The 21,652-nt window shown below is 38.4% G+C and overlaps 2 protein-coding genes across 2 annotated transcripts in view; both read left to right on the top strand.

The window, feature by feature from the left end:
* The window catches only part of fam20cb (FAM20C golgi associated secretory pathway kinase b), a 100,226-nt gene extending 97,964 nt beyond the window's left edge, over nucleotides 1–2,262 (top strand). Inside the window, exons 9-11 of the mRNA XM_041816435.1 lie at nucleotides 17–76; nucleotides 244–394; nucleotides 596–2,262. Of these exons, the coding sequence (XP_041672369.1) occupies nucleotides 17–76; nucleotides 244–394; nucleotides 596–712 (328 nt within the window). The 3' untranslated portion in view covers nucleotides 713–2,262. The remainder of the gene's footprint in view (nucleotides 1–16; nucleotides 77–243; nucleotides 395–595) is intronic.
* Nucleotides 2,263–11,657: 9,395 nt separating this feature from the next.
* foxl3 (forkhead box L3) lies at nucleotides 11,658–17,494 on the top strand. The gene is made up of 3 exons (XM_041816501.1): nucleotides 11,658–11,764; nucleotides 15,906–16,074; nucleotides 16,771–17,494. Exons 1-3 carry the CDS (start codon nucleotides 11,658–11,660, stop codon nucleotides 17,236–17,238), a joined length of 744 nt encoding a protein of 247 aa, XP_041672435.1. The 3' UTR covers nucleotides 17,239–17,494.
* Nucleotides 17,495–21,652: the final 4,158 nt, after the last annotated feature.

Below are 21,652 nucleotides of genomic sequence, written 5' to 3'. Positions count from 1 at the left end.
CTATGTTCCCTCTCAGCTTTGGAAAACACTCCCACGACGAACTGTCCATCCTTGTGCCGCTGACTCAGTGCTGCAGGTAAAATCAGTGTGCCAGTGTTTTAAAGAGAAGTTGGTGCTCTATTTATCCCAGCTATCCTGGTGAAAAAATGCATATATATTTAAAGGGATTAGTTGGCTATTCACATCATCAGTGCTGCAGAGCATATGGGTAGAACTGACTCCCGCGGTTCTGTGTTTCTGCAGGGTAAGGAAGTCGACCCACTTGCGTCTGCAGCTGCTGGCTAAGGAAGAATACAAGCTGTCCATGCTCATGGCAGAGTCCCTAGTGAGGGACCGCCTCACTCCCATCCTCATCCAGCCTCACCTGGCTGCTATGGACCGTCGGCTACGCCAGGTATGCAGAATTTAGTGCTTTTGGATTTTAGAGGGTTTTACTCCTATTTGAGTCAAAGCTACACTGACCAGCTGCTTTATACCACTATTAAACAAACATAACCGTGGTAGTCAGTACCCCAAAAAGTCTGCTACCCCGTGCTTGTTGGATGTCTTCTTTATGTCTTCTAAGAACCGAACGTGTGCTCTTGTCTGATTTTAGGTGCTGAACGTGCTGTCTGAGTGCATTGACAAGGAGGGCTACAGTTACGTCGTAGAGGATGACCTGCAGGGACCCCAGGGGACAGACCACGCCCACAGCAGCCCACGACATAGGTAGCTGTCTGGGGGAGCTGACAGCCTAAAAAGACTGAATTCTGGAGACGGAAGCCCGGACTGAGCAGCTTCAGTTGTCCTCTTTAAACTGACTTAGCATCCTGTTGGACAGATGAGCTTCATCTGCAGTAAATTCTCAGAGGGCTCGTAGATTCTTTTTGCTGATCTAACAGGGAGGCCGTCTGCCCAAGGGGAATATTTAGCTGTGTGGGAGTGGACGCCTGCTGGATAGGACTGTTTGGATGTGGGGTTGGGTCATAAATGAGACTGATCACCCACCCCACGCATCACCCAGACTCCTTAAAATATCCAGCCCCAACTGTTGTGTAGGATAGAAGCACCCACCGACCCACCGCAGCACCACCAAACCATGAAAGTCTTGCAAGGGACGCCTTCAGGACCCTTTTTTGAATTCAGTGAATTCTGAGGGACTTGTAAAGAACTTACCTACCCTCCCCTACATCCTCCCCTCCCCCCCTTGATGAGCTGAATTCTGTGTTTCTACGTATTGTTGGTATTGCAAGTGTTTCAGAGGAGGAGGTGGAAGTTCCTGTTGTCTTAATGATCAAAAAGATGTTTATTGATTTGCTGAAAAAAAGTTTTATTGCATAGTGTCTTTTTTATTATTTTATTTCGTCAGAACTGATTTTATGGCTGGATTTAAAGATGGAGATCTTTGACTGGAGTGCAGGTTTACTCCTGGATTTGTCCTTTAATTTTGCCCATAAATGTTACTTGTACTTGACAGAGTATTTATTAAAATACATATTTATTTGTTTGGAATGATTCTAACCGGAAAAATTAATGTTTTGTGTAAAAACAAACCATTGATTTTACATCACAGCGGTGCACTTCTGTTTGTCCACTAGAGGGCGAACTGAGCATGTGCAAAAACCCCATTCAATTCATCTAGGTCCTTTAAATTGGTTTGCCGCTACAGCAAGAGTTCAAATGAGTCTCCACTTGTGTTTACAACATAAAGCTTAACACTTTTTTTCTTTCATGCAGATTTGAGGTCAGATTTAAGGTACCAAAAGCCAAATGTGACACTAATAGTTTCTATTTTTGTTTTTTGTAATATATTTGATGTCCAGATGTTGCTGTTGTGGAGAGATTATTTTTCAGGATGTATATTTCATTGAAACCAACAGCTGATCGCTAAGCTGTTGGTGTCTGGCTGAAAGTTAATATATTCAGTAGGAAAATCTAGTGCCTGTGCAATGATAGAAATACTTGAATGTCTGGTTTCATAGCAGAAAGAGTTCTACCCCTCCTGGGTACGAGCTATAGAGAAGACACAGAGGTCTACATATATGTGTGCGTGTGCGCTGATGCCATCTGTTCCACAAGCGTTTTATTAAACACTCTAAGTTTTTATTGTCCTGTCAGGTCAGTGCTGTGTGTGTGTGGAGAGGAGTGTGTGTGTGGATCCATGGAGAGCCTTTAGAGGGTGTGTCTTTAAAGTGAAAAATGCTCTTTCTTTTATTTCTAACTCATGGTTTCTGTGGATTTTTTTCACTTCTTTGCATCATGGTAAAAGTGCAATAAAACAAAATGAGCAGAACATTTGAGTTGTGCTTTATTTCCTTCCAGAATTACAGTTTAGGGCTGTTTATTTGTTTAATGATCATAAACTAGATCTCTAGGAAAACTTATGGTATGTCAAGATTTGTTTATCAATGTTTAAAGTCCCTGTAAAGTGAAATCCAAAATTTGTGTCTTAACACACTAGAGATGTTGTAATAAGGTTGCTGTAAACATGTGAAAACACTGAGATCTATGTGTGACTCAATTTTGGACTTAGATAGTTAGAAAGTTTTAAAGTCATTCTTGGCTTGTTTAAATTTTGGCAGGGCTAATATAGCGACCCATGATGTCGCCAGTCCCTATGGGGAATTACCCCCCTAAGGCTACAACAATATAAATCACAGAGCAGTTCTTCTCAATGTGCTCTGTTGATAGCTAATGTCATTGCTTTTACTGACAGTTAACAGCTAACTACATGCTGTGCTTTTGTTCAGTGTGAGATAAATTTTCCAAATCTGTCAGCCACGGGGGCCTAGGGGTCAGTAAAATATCATAATGCAGAGATTTGTGCCAGAAAACTGTAAATTTAATTCCCAACTTCTGTCTTTCACCAGTTCACCATGAGGTTCAACATAGCTGTCTTTCTCCAAGTGTGACACAGTGGCCTGTCATACAACAAACCTAAAATACAGATTGTTTTATCACATATCAGATTGTTTTATTATTATTTTATCAGCCTTGAAAGGAAAAAAATAGAGGAGGAGACCCTTAGTAAAAATAGCAAAGAAGGAATTCCTCTGTCAGGACAGAATGACAGACTGTGAAATGAGGACCACAATCAATACAACTTGAGAAAAACAAAATGGATTATAGAATGGTACATGTTCAAGAAAAAGTCACCTAAATGCTACTTGTACTTCAGAAAGTCTTATTAATACTCCACTTTATTTTATGACCTGAATTCTAAGCACTGACATGAGGTTTTCTCACATCAGGAACCATTTATTTTACACCAGAGTGGTGCAATTCTACATGTGTCCACAAGAGGGCAAACATCCTTTAAAGAGTCAAGCTTCTATGTATTAAAAGCTACACATGATCAATTATAATATCTGAAATGATTAAAAAAAAGACTTATGAAATGTCATCAACCTTTCTCATCATCAAGACACCATGAGAGGATTCATCCAGGTGATTGTTTTTTTTAATTGAATTTTAATTTGAATTATTCAGTCCACATAAAAGTTCTGTAACTTTGTGGATGAGTAACCTGAATGTAAAACTGCAAGTCTGCAAAACTTGAAAAAAAGATCCTTTCTCACAATAGGAATATTTGTTCTAGTTCCTCATAAATGGTATTATAGCATGCTTGATTGGGAAAGTGTCCAACATTCAATAGACTGGCCTTATTTAACATCAGTCACTGACCCAGTGAGGTCATGAAAATTCAGTTTTTACTCTTTAATAACCACAAACACCTTTAGCTTAAAGTATGATAGATGTAAACTGCGATAATAATGCAATGGTTATGATGTTTCTAAGTTCTTCACAGTAGCAGAGAACCCCTGTTGGGGGGCAAGTAGTGATTTCTGCATGGAGAAACTCTACCAAAAAGGTCATGTGTTTGACCTGTTTATGACTATATCAAGCATTCAAAGTGCAGAAATATAAACTTTCTTCATTCTTAAGCGTCTTTTATGATCTAAAAAAATTGTGAAATATTCTTGCAAATTAAAAAAAACATTTTTTAGAGAAACAGCTTCCCTATAGTTTTGTTATGGTTTAGCACCTTAAACTCTGAAAACCTTTCCTGTTGTGACAGGAAACTTGTCTCGTTTAAATGATCCAGATCATTTGGCTCAGCTCAGCCATTTGTTTGGCTCATAAATGGCTCTTCATTTGGTTCCATTTCAGCTTTTAAATGTGGATATATGACAACAAAGGATGGAGGAAAGAAAGCTGGCACTCAAATGGGGGATAGCATTCAAGAGCTGTTTCATAGCACAGGCTCGTTCATGAACAGCTCCTCATCTCTCGATCTCTTGCCCTACAGCGTTTAAACGGTTGATAGTACATCACTGTTTAAACGCTTGTTCACGAATATATGAGGATATATGTTAAAGGTGTTCAGCTAGCCTCTTAGCTCAGTACAAGACTCCCCAAGACCCTTGTTTCCGATTATCTGGCTAGTTGACACAAGATAGTAGGAGCCCGGCAGGACTGAGTATTTGTGATTCTGATCGCCTCCATGCCAAGTCGGGTTGTCCCCCACTTCCTGACCCCAAACGGATATTTGGGACCACATGAGGTTAAACAACCTATAGAAATTAGGGATGCCTCAATCATGTTTTTTGCTGCTGATATGATAGTACTATTCATCAATGAATGAGATCAGACGATATCATGCTTTGGGTTTTGATATATTAGTAGTAGCTTAGTTTAGCAGTTGGTCAGTTTATTTAGCTTTGTAATTTACTGTGTTACCTGAAAAAAGGAGCAAATAAGTAATCCTTCTAGAGTCAACAACAATGTTTTTACTTAGTCAGGAACACTCGTCATACATTTTACCGTTTTATTGCAAATGGATACACAGTTTTACTTGGCGGAGAAGACTCTGCTCAAAAGATTCTCCCTGGGTGAGTCAAGGAGTGTCCTTTGACTTTCCAGGGAGCACATGGCTAGAAACCCAGTATGGACAGATACATTTATGACAATGCATACTAAAGACAATACACATTAAACAGACGCACTAATAACATTAGTTCAAAAGAATCTGAGTATGAGTTTGCAACAAGCATTATACTATAAAGGAGGAGGCTGGGGTGGAGGAGGTGATGCTTTGCAGCTGCAGCGTGGTGCATCAGCATTAATGCAAGCAGGGATTAGTGAAAACTACATCGTATTTAAATACATCACTGTGTTGAGAGAAAGAGCTGTGATTGGCTGTGGAAGCTGGGAGGTGATAATCGGGCTGATCGAGGCTGGGCTTATGACTACCATGTCCTGCATGAACTAATGCTAGGCTTCATTGAATTCATTTGAATGATCCTACAAAGCTTTACAAGTAGCTGTCAGGTCGGAAAGACCACTTTTAAATTGCCTTTCTACCTCATTTTTTTAACTCATCCATGAAAGAAAAACAGTGTTTTTCTAAGAGGCAAATACAAGTCATAGAGTGGAGTTTTTTTATCAAATAGAGTTCTCAAAAGAGAAAAAAAAATCCAAGCTTTTTGGTCTTCTGCCGTGGAGCTCTAATCAGGAGCAGCAGTGAGCGGACACAGCGAGGAGGGCGGCTGCACGGATCCATGCAGAGGAAAACGGCCCTCAGCCTGGTCTCTGTGCAGCAGCGTGTTTACTGTTCCCTCTGCACTGTTGTGTTTTGATAACCTTTCCTCACAGAACAGCCCCCGGAAACGCTTCTTGGTTGGTTTACATAAATGCATGCACACACTCTCACAAACACACATGGACGGAGCTCTGGCCGGAGGAAGCAGAGTCAGAGACAACCATCAGAGAGACGGTGAGTGACCAGAGCAGAAGTGGTGGCTGTAATCACTGCAGCAGCCGCAGACTGAGGAAACCTCGTCATGGGAGTGAACTAGGAGGGGCTTATCAGATCTCAACACAGACTGACCTGATTCACTGACCTCCTCCTCCTCTCCTTTCTTCTCTATGCTGCTCCTCTCTTTTCTTGTTTACCCTCCGATGAGATCTTTTCTTTTTAATTTGGCCTTTATTTACTGTTTTGTTTTAGGTAACATCTTTGTTTCAGTACATAATTGCCAGCTATAAGCATCCAGAACACAACAGAATTCTGCCCCTCAATCCTGGATTGATCAGTTCTTACAGAAAAATAACTAAAAAGAGAAAATAATGAGCAAGTGAACCATGCAAACATCCAGACACCATAAACCATTGTGTCTGTACACTAAAAAAACAACACTGGACATAAATACATAGTTTCACTCAAGCAGAAATGTCCCTGGTTGAAAACTGAAGCCAATGCAGAAGTGCAAAAAAACGTCAGTTCTTCAAGTGTCCACTTGGGGGCACACTGAAAGTCGCCCCATGTCAAAATGTTGAATCTCAGGTAAACAATTAACATGTTTACAGCCTGGTTCAAAATGCCACCACGAATTGAACTTAGAAGCCTCCATCAGTAAATGACTGCTGTCACTCAGGCTTTGTCCAAAATACTTTACAGTCTATGGTTTCATTCTCTTCCCCACTCTCTTCTTATTTTTTTTGCATACTTGTCTCACTCAAATGTTTCAGATCATCAAACGAATTTTGATATTGTTAAATCAGGAGTTAACTGTGATTAACCTCATTTTTTGGAAAGCCGAGTTCAGTCTCACACGCCACACCTAGGCCATCAGTGAACCAGTGAGAGCCATTATCCACAAATGAAGAAAACAGTGTCTAACCATCTCAGGACAGGCCGGTCTGCCAAAATAACTCAAAGCGATGTAAAAGATTCATCGCCAGTTATCACAAACGCTTGCTTGCAGGTATTGCCACCAAGGTTGAAACAACCTGTTATTAGGAGGGGTAATAAATTAAACCAGCATTTGAGAAATGCATCATGTATTTACTCGGGTTATCTTTGTCTCATACTAAAAAATATTGGATGATTTGGAATATAAAAGTTTAACAAAAATGCAAAAAAAAAAAAAAAAAAACACAAATCAGGAAGGGGGCAAATACTTTTTCACAGCACTGTATAAAAATAAATGATGCAAATCAGTGCAAACATTTTTTTTTCTTAATCAGTTAATCACTCATCAATCAGTTTTCATCATTTTGCAATTCATCAAAGTTTCAATCAAAATTTAAACAACCTATTATTTTGCATTAAAGAAAATCAACTCAGTATTGACAATGAACTGAAAGTATGAATAAAAATGTTCGTTCACAACCTTTTTCATGGATAAGGTGAGACTAGCTAAATAAAAGATATCTTTGACAATAAAAACTTACAACAAGGGAGATTTATATTTCATCAAGAGGACTAATTTGTCTCTAAAATGTTAGTGCTGGACTGTTGGAAAATAAAATGTACAATATTTCTCCATTATGATATAATCCATAAAAACATAAGCAGAAACAAAGTGAGAGAGCATCTGAGGTATGTCAGAATTTTTATTAAGAGTAATTAAGTATTGATAGTGCTGATGTGCTGTATAAAAGCCCTTTGGAGCAGGCCTGCTGTTCCCACATACATAATTTGTGTGTATTTGGTATTATTCATCAGGTTTTCTAAGGGAAAATAATCTATTTGAGGATGCAGAGGTCTTTAAAAAAATTATGTATCAAGTATGGTTCTTTGGCTTTACAGGGTTAAAGATCAGGCCTCAACCTTGACTTCACTGTTGACCATTGAGCTGCTACATCAGCTCGATCAGAAATAAAGAAAGAGTCCCTTTACAGTCTCTTTGTGGGCCATTACAGCTCTCTTACAGCAGCGTGGCCACACACAGAGGCCCCTCAGACCCCAGGCTGTTTTCTGGCCTCTGTCACCCCACAGGAGACCTCCAATTGCCCTGTTAAGATCCTTCAAAATACACAACCCCCTGTTTCATAGACACGGAAACAATTTATGGCCATTACAGAGCATTATAGATAGAATCTCCAAAACTTCCCGTTGTTGACTAAACGTCTGCCAGAGTGGACACACACGCACACACTGAGGAGTTAGCCGAGAGAAAAAGAAAACAAAGATGTAAAGGATGTTGTTTGTTGGTTTGGGGCTGGCTGTTTTCACTACAGTTAGAGAGATTAGGCTATAAAAAGAAGCAAAATCAAACATGAAGGCCCACTACAAGTTCAGCAGACCACCCAGAATACTGCTGGTGGTGGGGGAGCTGAGATACTCACTCAGGGTGCTACTGGGAGGCGATTGGACCAACTCAGTAAAGTCCCAGTTTAAAAGGAACACCTTTTATTTTACATGTTAAGGGCTGTCTGCTGGTCTGGAGGAGTGTGTAACTTCTTAAAGACCTGGGTAAAGTCTTTCATAGTCTGAAAGGCAGTTACTCTGTTAAAGGGCCTCCAATGATGTCAGTTGAGTCAGCATTTTTGAGACTGAAAAAAGTTTAAGATTTAATAAAATGTGTGAGTGAAATTGGTGTTAGAAGTAAAAAAAAACAACTTTCTTCTCTTCGCAACTTAAGGTATGGTATCACATCATTTTGTCATTTGTAGTATATTGCATCACATAGCATCATACTGTATCATATGAATCACGTCATATCTTAACATTATGCACCAAGACATAGCGTCTTGTAGTATATTGCACTGAGTTGTATCATATTGCAATTCATTACATTCATGTATTGTAACTAATTTTATGCCACTCAATGTAATGTAACACAATGTAATGTAACGCAACATAATCTAACGCAACGTAATGTAACGCAATAGAATGTAACACAGTTGAATGCAACACAATGGAATGTAGCACAATGGAATGTAACGCAACGTAATGTAACGCAACATAATCTAACGCAACGTAATGTAACGCAATAGAATGTAACACAGTTGAATGCAACACAATGGAATGTAGCACAATGTAATGTAACAAAATGTAATGTAATGCGATGTATCGAATCGCATTGTAATGTAACACAATGTAATGTAATGCGATGTATTGAAGCGCATTGTAATGTAACACAATGTAATGTGACGCAACATAATCTAACACAACGTGATGTAACGCAATGGAATGTAACGTAATGGAATGTAATGCAATGGAATGTAATGCAATGGAATGTAATGCAATGGAATGTAACACAATGTAATGTAACGAAATGTAATGTAATGCAATGTAATGAAGCGCATTGTAATGTAACACAACGTAATGTAATGCAATGTAATGTAACGCAACATAATGAAATGCAACGTAATGAAACGCAACGTAATGTAACACAATGTAATGTAACGCAATGTAATGTAACACAATGTAATGTAACCCAACATAATGTAACGCAATGTAATGTAACACGATGTAATGTAACGCAATGTAATGTTACACAAGGTAATGTTTCGCAATGTTATGTAAAGCAATGTAATGTAACACAATGTAATGTAATGCAATGTAATGTAACGCATCGTAATGTCACGCAACGTAATGTAATGCAATGTAATGAAGCATTCCAATATGTCTTATTTTGTATTATATAGTGACATAACATTATGTATCCTATCGAGCCCTTTTGTATAATCTCATATTGTGATGTGATGCAACGTAATGCAACACAACTCAAAATGGTTAATGCAACTTAACATAATGCAACACAAAGAGACTTAGTGCAATGTTGCACAATGTCACATAACTGATGCAATGGATCACAACACAATGTAACATAATGCCACTTAACATAATGTAATGCAATGTAATGTAACGTGTCATGCCGCAACATAACGCAATATAATGCAAAGTAACATAATATAATGTAATGAAACAAAATGCAACGTAACATAATGCAACTTAAAATAAAGCAACGTCACATCACTCAACGTAATGCAATTCAAAGTAATGTAACACAATGTAGCATTAAGCATCGTAACACATTGCAATGTAACGCAATGCAATATAACGTAAAAACATAACACAACATAACACAACATAAAGCACTGTAACACAACACAACATAAAGCACTGTAACACAACACAACATAAAGCACTGCAACACAACATAACACAACATAAAGCACTGTAACACAACTTAACACAACATAAAGCACTGTAACACAACATAACACAACATAAAGCACTGTAACACAACTTAACACAACATAAAGCACTGTAACACAACATAACACAACATAAAGCACTGCAACACAACACAAAATGTAACACAACATAACACAACGTGACAAAATGTAACACAACATAACACAGCGTAACAAAATGTAACACAACGTAACTCGTTACATTGTGTCATAGTGCACTGCTTGTATCCTACAGTATAATTTGTATCACCTAGTATTTCATTATGTTTTATCTTGTTATATAATTCTGTATGTTTTTATAATATCCTGTGTTGTAAAGTGTCTCGTCATAGCATCTTACCTTGTATCTTTGACTGAAGTGTTATTTTGTCTGAATAGTATTGAGTCATATTTTTTTCCAACATAATTAATCCTGTTTCATTCTGTCTGGTCCTCTTTCTTTTGAGGTTTTATAATTTGCAGAATAAGCAGCATTGTTTTTTTTCTACTTGTCTCCGACATTTCTGTTTACACACTTTGCTTCTTCCATTTTTCATTAAATACTTTTTGAACCCTTCTCTTTTCTGTATAGCTTTATCTAATGATTTCACACTTGATCTCTGAATTGTCTGACAGTGCTGGCAGACTACCTACGATGTGTGTAAGCCCCTGTTAGTCTGAAGAGGTTCCTATTCTATCAGACCTGCTGCCTCTGAACTCTGTGGAGATCAAATGGACCACTGCCAGCAGGTGACATTTTTCCAATCCTTCAAAACTAAATCCACTATATAATATTTAAAGAGCTCAATGGACTTAGTATTTGTTAACTGACCAAAGAAAGTCTGAATTCATGCAGCAGCCAGCCCAGGGTTGTTGAATTAAGCTCAAAGTACAAACATAAAAGAGAAACATCCCGTCCAGTATAATAGCTTCTTAGCTCTGGGCAGTTTTAGAGAACTGAAGCCCAGCGGCGATGCACTAAAGCATTTCCTGTTCGTGGGACTTTTTACACTTCACTTTATAGAGTAGTCATCCTTTTTATTCACAATATTTATACTCCCTGTGCACTTCTTGCTGGATTTTCAGAATAAAGTTTAAAAATAAGGGTTCAAAACAGATGAACTAAAAGTCTTACAAGGAAAATGCATTTCTGTGGGGTCTATAAGAGTCTCATGGACATCCTTGACGAATATTTGGCGCTTTAAAGCTTTATGTTCTGGATGAATTTCTGCTTTAGAAGGCCCGGATGACATGTGTGATGCCTTCATGTAAGTTTAAAGATTTTAAAGACTTTTTGCACTAAAACAGTTTAATCTAAAATATGAGAAGCATTTTGTTCTGTTCTGGTAGTAAAACCCTTAAATGACTTTGTATCAGATGGATGAATTTAATGTGAAAATCGAGACAGAACTTCACTAAGAAGAGACAAAGACATCAATAAAGAAGAGTTTAGAGTCTTCAGAGACGAGGTCCTGAGTGTTGACACCTCTGGTGAGCTGCTGGGACGAGGAGGAGGAGGAGGAGTGTGTGAAGGGGGTCTGAGGCAGCCGTCTCCAGCAGAGCTCAGAGTGTCGGCTGGCTGAGCAGAGCGGAGCAGAGGATGGTGGGAAAGCAGAGCAGCAGGGCCGGTTGTTAGGGTGCTGCTGGGCCGAGGTCAGGAGAATCAGACACTGAGAATAAAACACACTGTGACTCCTCAGGGTGTCAACATGTTTGACAACTCTCACTACCCCTTCAACTGCTTCAACTATGATGGAGACGGATACCCTTCATCCAGCACGGACGAGGAGAAGAAGATGTGCAGACCTGCATACAGGTACGGGACATCTTTGATTCATTTTTAACGGTTTGAAAAAAATTCAACACCGCTTTATCTAACAGTATGACCTGCAAAGTTTCCTTATTATTTTATTCCTGAATTTAAAATGAAAATCAACTTGTTTTCCAACATTATTGGCCAGATCAGCTAACAAAAAAATATATTCATAATTTTGTTTTATTTTTTACAAATATCCTATTATAAGAATTTATATTTTGCACATTTTGTGTAACTAATCATAGATTTAGGAGCCCCATTATTTCTCTGCATATTTTTATACATAAAAAAACATACTTTACATTATGTAAATCTTTTTTGGTCATTTACATAAATAAAATGATTTTAATAAAAGCAGCAGATGTATTTGAAAAGTATAAATCAAAAATTAATTGCAAATTCTTCCATCCCATCCCTACTTTTATGCATTTTAACCTGTTAAAAAAGACAAAGCCTTACTCCAGAAAGCAGAACCAATCATACTTGATACACTTTTTTGAGATTTCTACTGCCCAGTGAGACTTTTCCCCAGAAAAAAACAAAGAAAAAAAGTGCCATAAAAGTGCAGACAGCTGTCTCATAGGACCTCTGTGCTGCACATCAACAATGCTGGGGGGCGATTGGTGACACTTTCATGGATATTTTTCACCAATTTTAAAAAAAAAGTAAAAAGAAAGAAAAAGATCCCCATTGTTATTGTATTTGATCAGGATATTTACTTGATAAAAAAAATGGACAAGAAATCATTCTTACAGTACGTTAGTTTGTAGTTCCTGAAAACGGTCTTGGTCTTGTCTCAAACTGGTTGGACTCTGGATTTTCCATCAGGACTGGTCGAGACCACCACTGGTGTGACATTCCTCTACGTCATTAATGTGATAATAAGGAGAAACCCTTGCAGTTGATCTGACTGGTCTGATCTTAACAAATCAGTCCATCTTTAATTTAGTCAGAAAGTCCTCTCAGCACTTATTTTAGGCCTCATTCACCTGAAAAATCTAGATAAACCTCTCAGTTTCAGATATCTAACTCCAGAAATATATGAGTGGTTTTAATAAATACAAGGATTTATTTTAAGTTATTTGAACAAATTTGTTACGATTAGAGATTTTTGCATTGCGGAGTTTTGAAAACAGAGTTTAAAGAAAACTCAAATCAAAGAGAGATTGTTACTCTTCAACCTTGTGATGATTTTTTAAATGTTTTTAGTGGTCTTGGTCTTTTTTGTGGTCTTGGATAGTGTGGTCTTGACAACAGAGCTGTTACGTGGCTTACCGGGCTATCAGAAGCGTCTGTGAGGACTTGGGTTGGGAATCAGAAGATGACTGGGTACTGCTGACTCTCCATCAGTACACTTTCATAGGATCCTGTTACTGGATGTGTGTGTTTCAGTCTGTGAGTGTGTGTAGTATGTTCACCAACAGACCCTGTAGAGTTAATAAAATCTTCTTATTTGTTATTTCATGATTGAATCACATCTAAAATGTGTGTATTATATGATATGAGGTAAAACTATTGAAAACAAGACTTATGCTGTAATACAATTCTATTAAACATTTTTAATGTCTTCTCCTTCAATCTTCTCTTCTGCATCAACACACCGCTGCATTCAGGTCTTCCTCACATCAGAGCAGTGTAGGTCTTCTTCAGTCTTAGATCCTCGGTTGTTTTTTCTGACAGACTCCAAACCTTTGTGCACAGATTTGATCTTAGAAAAAGTCACACGGTGTTAGATCAGGTGAATATGGAGGATGATTTAGCACTGTGATTTGTTTTTGGTCCAGAAACTGCTTTTTTTAAAATCAGTGTGAGCTGGCACGCTGTCTCAATGAAGAATGAAACCATTTTTCCACAGCTGTGGTCTCTTTCTTCAGACTTTTTCTCCATTTTTCTCGAACCTCTTTGAAATAGTGTTGATCCACCATCGACTCGTCTGGAAGCCCCCAAAAGTTACACACTAGTGTTAAAGAATACAATCAACATGGCCTTGAGTTTTGACTTGCTTCATCCTACTTTCTTCATCCTTGGTAACGATGGTGTTTTCCAGCGCATTGACAGCTGTTTTGTCTCAGGATTGTATTGGAAGATCCAAGTTTCATCACATGTAATCACTCCTAAAAAGTGGGCTTCCCTCAGTCTGTTCCAAATGTGTCCACAAATTCAGTTGTGTGTTTTTTCTTTGGATAAGGAGTCAGAAGTTCTGGTGCACACTTTCTTCATGTTTAAATTTTCTTGTAAAATTTTCCAACTGTTTCTTTATCAGTGGGGATCATTTCCTTCTATCATTCTTATACTGAGACGTCGATCATTTCAAACAGTTTGTTCAGTTTGTTGGATGTTCCCAGAAGTTTTTGACATGCATGGGTGCCCAGAAAGTTCATCCTCTCTGCCTTCACTAGATCTTTTATGACATGCACTGTTCCTCACACACCTCGGTTAATGTACCAAAAGATTTGGCTGCTGTTTTGTTCAATTTCACATAAAAAAAAAAAAAAAAACCTAATTGCAATGCTCAACTTTTGAGATAATCATTTTCCTATACTTCGGTAAAAACACTTCAGTCAGTAGCTACAGTGAACTTATTAGACACTTACAGCAGTTGTGTGTGAATACACAACCTTTAATATATAACACTCAGCTTGACTGTGAACCCCATGGTTTATCCTCATAAGCACAGTCTCATTATTTAATTGCCAAACCTCTTACGTGGTGATTTTAGAAAAAAAAAAAAATTAAGGTGTCATTTCCTCTTGTGGCACATTAAACTAATTACATGGCTTAATTTGTTATATTAGGAATGGAGACTGGGACATTTTTGACTTGTGTTGTCTTTCATGTGCAACATGTGCTGATATAGATTTTTTTTTTTTTTAACGTAATCATTTTAATTTTTGCCTATTTAACCAGGAAATGAATAAGAACTCTTTTTCAACTGGCCAAGACAGGCAGCAATAAGGTGAATAAAGTCACAGGCCACACATTCAAGCATGATAAATCCATTAGGACCTGGGGCTGCTGTGAAACCCTCTTCTAAAGTCTACGTATTATTGGTCAACAATACGGACTTACATCAATATCTTTCTTAAAACTGTGCCGAATTTCAGTGTTAACTACTATCTTTATTTCTCAGCACTGGTAGCAGATACACATAAACAAAAATCTGAAAAAAAAAAAAAAATCTGAAATTGTCTAAAAAGGTGAGCCATGATGAGGATTTGATTTGACATTCAGTCTCAGTTGGAGCATTCTGGAGTTGGATCACTCTCTAAATTGAAATCAGTTTTCCATTTTTTTCAAGGTTTGATTAAAATATCAATAATCTGGGTTTTTATTTAATGACGATTTAAATATTTCAGAAGAATATAGTATCTCCAAATTTTGACATTCAGTCATTCAGACTGTGTTAATATCTAATGAATGAATGTTTAATAACTGTAAAGATGTATCATAAAAAGGAGATGTTCTCATTGTCTAATTAAAGATGTAAACAACTAAAAAGCCAAAATGAGAGGAAAAGGTCTCTGAAGGAGGATAAAAAAAGATTAAAAATCAAGTGGCTAAAAAAATTGTTCTTTTCAAGAATTATTTTTGAATCATCTTACTTAGAAAAAGTCACTGATGTTCCATTAATGGCACAAAACTAAACTCTTCCATACAGCATGTTATTCAGTTTCTTTAGTATTTCTGGAGTGTTGAATATCAAGACTAAAGAATTGAGATTTGATGGTTTAGGCCTCAAGGTGATTATTTCTTCAGCTGTCAGTTGCTCTGTGTCTGAAAGATCTGCTCATGCTGAACTCATGCACGTTTTCTGTTTATTTTGCTTCATGTAAGCAAAATAAGATAAGAGGAAAACTCGATTGATGTGGTTTTAAGATTGTGAGGTTGACATTTAATCACAGTTTAACACAAAGCAGTGTGATAAGAGGAAGACATAGGAGCGTCGACATTTTACAGCAAAAGCTCACAATCAGTGACCATTTTATTAGGTACAGCTGTTCAGCTGAAGTCATTCAAATCACCACTCTGCCAAATTCTGATGCTGAGTTTTAACTTCAGCACATTGATGAAGATGTTTCATCATTTTATCTTGTGCTACATCATTTCTCTCTGGTTTCTTGTGTGTATGTTTGTATGTCAGCTACATAGCTCTGATCGCCATGGCGATCCAGCAGAGCCCCGATCAGCGTGTCACTCTGTCAGGAATCTATGAGTTCATCATGAAGAGGTTTCCTTATTATCGCTCCAACCAGAGAGCCTGGCAGAACTCCATCAGACACAACCTGTCGCTCAACAGCTGCTTCATCAAGGTGACACAACACAAACAACAACACTGACAGGACATTTTTATGATGCACAATTTTTATTTCATTTATTTTTTATTTTTTAATTGATTTCCTTTTTCATCTTTTCAATTGAATAAAAGTACAACCCCAATTCCAAAAAAGTTGGGACACTGTGTATGTATATAAAGCCGTGCTTTACTGGCCTGCTGAACTGGCCTGCCTGCAGTCCAGACCTTTCACCAATGGAAAACATTTGGAACATCATAAAACAAAAAATACAGCAAAGAAGAATCAAGACTGTTGAGCAGCCAGAATCCTACATCAGACAAGAATGGGACAACATACTTCTCCCATAACTCCCAAAACTCATTTACAGACTGTTGACAAAGAAAAGAAAAGAGGATGCTACATGATGGTAAACATGTGTCCCTATTCTTTAGATGTGTTGCTGCCATCAAATTCAAAATGAGCTTATATTGAGCTACTATCAGTTTCATTTTCAACATCTGATATGTTTTTTATGATCTATTCTGAATAAGATATGGGTTAATCAGGATCAATGCATTCTGTTTTTATGTACTGTTAACACAGCGCCCCAACTTTTTTGGAAATGGGGTTGTAGTATTGAGGTTGTGTCTCCTTCCATAATCAGGAAGTCTAAATTCATAACCCTGTTATTTTCATTACCTGTGATTTATTCTCAAGTGTTTTGTCCTCCAGGTTCCTCGGACAGAAGGAAACGAGAAGGGAAAAGGAAACTTCTGGACTTTTGCCACCGGTTGTGAATCGATGCTCGACCTCTTTGAAAATGGAAACTTCCGGCGTCGGCGCCGCAGGAGGAACATGAAAATCGGTTTCCGGGACACAGGAGAAACACATTTCCACCCTTTGGAGAGCCGGACCAATCAGCACGCACCTGCAGCTCGGTGCCCCGGACCTGACTCCGTCCTCTGCCCTGTGACCCCCGAGAGGCCGAGGCCGGGGCCGCAGCAGGACCAGCTGAACCTGAACCCCACCCAGCCGGGGAAACCTGAGTCAGAGATCAAGTTTAGTATTGACTACATCCTGTCGACTCCAGATCCCCCGCTGCTCAGATCCTCCCACAGCGCCATTCACATGGCAAACACAGGGCCACCGGTACACGTTCTGGAGCCTCAGCATCTGAACCTGCACTTCTGGACTCTGTGAGAGGAGAGGAAGTCAAAAACTGAACTCATCCTTCATTATCAGCGAGTTTAAACCTGGGAGGTACTGAGACGAAGACTTGAGAGAAAACCCAGATGAGGAATCTAACTTAAAAATGAAAGGGAAGAACAAAGTGTACAGGTACGGTCTGTGAGAGAGGACAAACATCTTTAAAAGAAACATTTTACTGTTTAAGATTTAAGGATAAAATGTGAATAACACAAAACAACAGTAAATATTCATATCGTCATTGTACTGTTTGTGCGGTTTCCCAGTGATGACGCATTAATCTCTACATGTCTGTACAAAGTGAAAGTATGATGTGATTTAAAGTTCTTTAAACGACAAGCAAACCTCATTTCTCACAGTTCTTGATTATCTTCTGATCAGAAGCTGATGTGATTTTCTTCATACAGGAAGAATTGATTCAGGATTGTGTTTTTTATGGTGGCTTACAAGGACGACTGCACTCTACATTCAGAAACACTCTTAAACACATGCAAAGATGGAAACATGCTACACTGAGCTATCTGTGTTAACAGCAGACATACGGCATAAAACAAACCCGGATTCCAAAAAAGTCTGAATGTGTAAACTTTGCATAAAAAGTAAGGGAATTTGTGTTTGGTGGATCATTTCGTTGTTGTAACAATGCTTCTTGTCAATATTTCTTATATTGTTTTATAGCCTGTTTATTTACCTTTAAAATGCCCCTACATTTGTAAAGAACATGCATTTTAAGGATGAGCAGCAGAGCCAAATATGTGGGTTGGACCCATGAAAAACATGTCAAATCTTCTCTGCCAATGCCAAACAGCTTATTTTTCTTGTTTTGTTTTGCGAAGAGTCTTCCTGTGGTAGTTGGATCTTTGGGTCAAAGTGTTGAGAAGACACAGAGAGGGCAATGCTGATTGATGCACTGATAGTTTAACATCCTTTGGTTGAGGCAGTGCGATGGTGTGGGGTGGCATCTCCCTCGCTAGCAAACAAGGCTTTTCATCATTGGGGGCAATCTCAATGCAGAGATTTCAAGATAAGATTCTGCAACCAATGGCAATCCCATATCTCCACAGACTGGGACTGAACTCTGTCCTCCAAGCAGTCTTAATTTTGTCGGCTAAAACTATGACTAAAAATGTTTGTCAACAGCCTTTTTTTCCATGAAAAACTCGACTAAGACTAACAAAAATAGATCTGTCATGACTAAAACTGACAAAAAGTATGTTTAGTTTTTGTCAAGATGACTAAAACTAGACTAAAATGTAATGTGGTTTTTGTCTGACATTCAAAATCTGTGATATTTCTCCACTGTGGGTAAATCTGTCAAAAAACAATGCATCTGTATCTATTCTGCCTCTCAGCTGTAGTAAGCAGGGAGCCAGGTTTGGCAGAGTGCATAGAACACACTACCATTGGCACCAGATTTAGGCAAGAGAATAAATGATGGACTAAAACTAGACCAAAAAGTTTTTTTTTTTCAGTTTTTGTTGATTAAAACTTGACTAAAACTAAAAAGGGTAGAAATGATTAAAATGTGACTAAAACTAAAAGACATTTCATCTAAAGACTAAGACTAGAATTAAAAATAGCTGCCAAAATTAACACTGCCTCCAAGATGACAACGCCTATACCAACGAGACTATACCTCCAGAATTTAGGAGTGAAGAGGATGGAATGGCCTGCCAGTAGTCTTGACCTCAACCCCATTGAACACTTGTGAGATCAGCTTGTTTCATGCCAGAGTGACCAACACAACCACATTAGTTGACTTGCAGCAAATGCTTGTTGAAGAATTGGATACCATCCTACAGCAGAGTGCGACCAGGCTGGTGGCCAGCGTGAGGAGGAGGTGCAAGTGTGTATAGTTTTTCCACATGCTAGACTGGAAAACCAAACCAAACAAGAGTCAGTTGCAAAATTTTCATGGGCACAGCCCAAATACTCAGCTCTGCTGCTCATCCTGCAAATGCATGTTCCTTACAAATGTGTCACCATTTAAAAGTGAAATAAACCGGCTCTCCAACTGTATGTGAAATATTTCCAAGAAGCATGTAGCGACAGTGAAATAATCCACCAAACACAAATTTACTTACTTTTTGTGTTAAGTTTATTTTTATCCACATTTACACAGTGTCCCAACTTTTTTGGAATCAGGGTTTTTAGAAATGGACTGACACTGTAAAGTCTTACTGGGACACCTAAATGGGACAGAGTAACCCCTCTGCTTTGACTGTAACAACCCTTTTGTATCAGGCGGACTGTTTTGACTGATCTCATTCACTCAGACCCGCGTCGTTCCCACATTTAGCTAATTTCTTTATTGACCTTTTGAAATCCTGATTGACTGACACTTAAATTCTAATCCTGTCACTCCTTATTACAACATTTTGTATTCAAACACGTAAAAAAAAAGGCCGAACATTTCCTGCCCGTATGAGGGAGATCAATCATGGCGTGTAGCTGCGGCGTTGAAGGGACATTTTTCAATTTAACCTTTTATATTATGTCTTGACTACATCAGAGGAGGCTTTCAACACACTTAACATGAGTGGCATTTAATATAGCACAACACTTGCAAGGTGAGGCCGAGATGTGACCCTATTTAAATACAAGAGGCCCCTGCCTGAGCCCGAACAGCAGCCCCTCCCCCATAAACAAACACATTTACACGCTGTGACGCAGATATAATTAAACACACCTTATGCCTCCTTTGCAAATGCCCCTCATCGATTTTGTGGGTTTTTAACATTCATATGTGAACTGCCCCCCAGCTAACAGTGGCGTTACAAACGTTTATGGATCAGCAAGTTTCCATTAACAAAGTTGTTGATGTTGAATAGTGAGGGGGCCGCCGCCATGATGCCGCGGATATATTTGGGTAAATTAACTTAGCATAAAGTGCTCCGAGGCGACGGGCGTCTTTTGAGGCAGACAAACAGAAAGCAAAGGCGGCAGTCAGGCCCGAAAAGTCAACGCGCAGATTGTGTTGTGAGTGTAGCTGGTGGCACCGTGTCCCGATGAATGGCCTCCATTAAATAACTTCTAAGTGCTTCCCATTTCTACTTAATCCTTCTAACAGTTGTTTATAATTACTCACTCCATAATATTTCTCATTTCTAGCAGTGTGGAAATGCATTTTCAGACCACATTAAATGTGCAGCTCAGGGGCAGGAATCAGCAGAGGTGCAGGTAGAGGAAAATTGGGAAAGCATTGATCTGCGACGTTAATATCAAGTAAATCATAAACACAAATAGGTCATTTAGTCTCCACTGCTTGGTTAGGCTATAGTCAGGAATATAGGAATAAGAATAACCATGAGAGTACTGAGCTATTTCTCTTTAAGGGTCCTGCAAAAAAACTTTAGCTTGGGTCAGCAAAGCCTCTTATTTCTTTGCTGATCTTGTCCTGTAAATTATTTTTTGTTGTGCCTATATAAAATATTCACCCCTTTAGATTTTTTACACTTTTATTGATTTTATAAATCAGTCATGGTCAATATAACTTGGCTTTTCTGACAAAAAATACAAAAAAATCTCTAAGTGAAAACAGATTTCTACAAAGTAATGTCAATTAAATAATAAAAATATGTAAGGCAAATGAAGTGACTGCAGAAATATCGATGACTTTAAAGCTGATAGCCTTAGAGTTCTCACAGTTAGTGAAATGGGGATCACCTTAATGCCGGTGCAGGGTAGTATAGTGACCTGTGTCTGGAAGGTGAAGTGACTGGTGAATCAGTATTCATGGCTACCATTACACCATGAAGACAAAAGAACACTCCAAGCAACTCAGAGAAAAGGTTTTTGAAAAGTGTAAGTCAGGGGATGGATAGAAAAATATTCCAAGGTACTGAACATCCCCCCCGAGTTCAGTTCAATCCATCATGAAGAAATGAAGGAATATGGCACATGTGTAAATCTGCCTAGATCAGGCCGTCCTCACAAACTGAGTCACCGTCCAAGAAGAGTGGCGAGGAGAAATTTTTTGCGATAATAAATTTGATTACAAGTATTTTTTTTAACGATTTTTTTGTTATTGCATTTTTACAAATGGATACCTGCACCATTACTCTTAATTTTGCTGAACTTAGACCTGTTATCATCATTCGTCACCATAAAGCAATGATCCATGTTGTCTCTGATGGGTCTGTTTGCTTTTGTAGGTCACTAAGAAGCCTCTGTATTTACCTCAGATTATTCTCAGTTAAAATCTCCTCACAGGAGCTTTACATGTGTCCTTTAACTGTGAGCTACATCACAAACACAGTGATATCATTTTAATGAAGATCATGTAATACCCCGAGGACTTTGACATACATACGTCTCTACCCTTTGACATTTGAAAACAGGCGCTGAGCTGCTGCAGGTACACCACTTCAAGGCTGGAATATGCTTTTCTTTTTAAATGGCTTCCAGT

Source organism: Cheilinus undulatus, linkage group 20 (assembly GCF_018320785.1).
Source record: "Cheilinus undulatus linkage group 20, ASM1832078v1, whole genome shotgun sequence".
NCBI lineage: Eukaryota > Metazoa > Chordata > Actinopteri > Labriformes > Labridae > Cheilinus > Cheilinus undulatus.
Note: the sequence above shows the minus strand (reverse complement) of the source record. Positions and strands in the feature narration are given on the sequence as shown.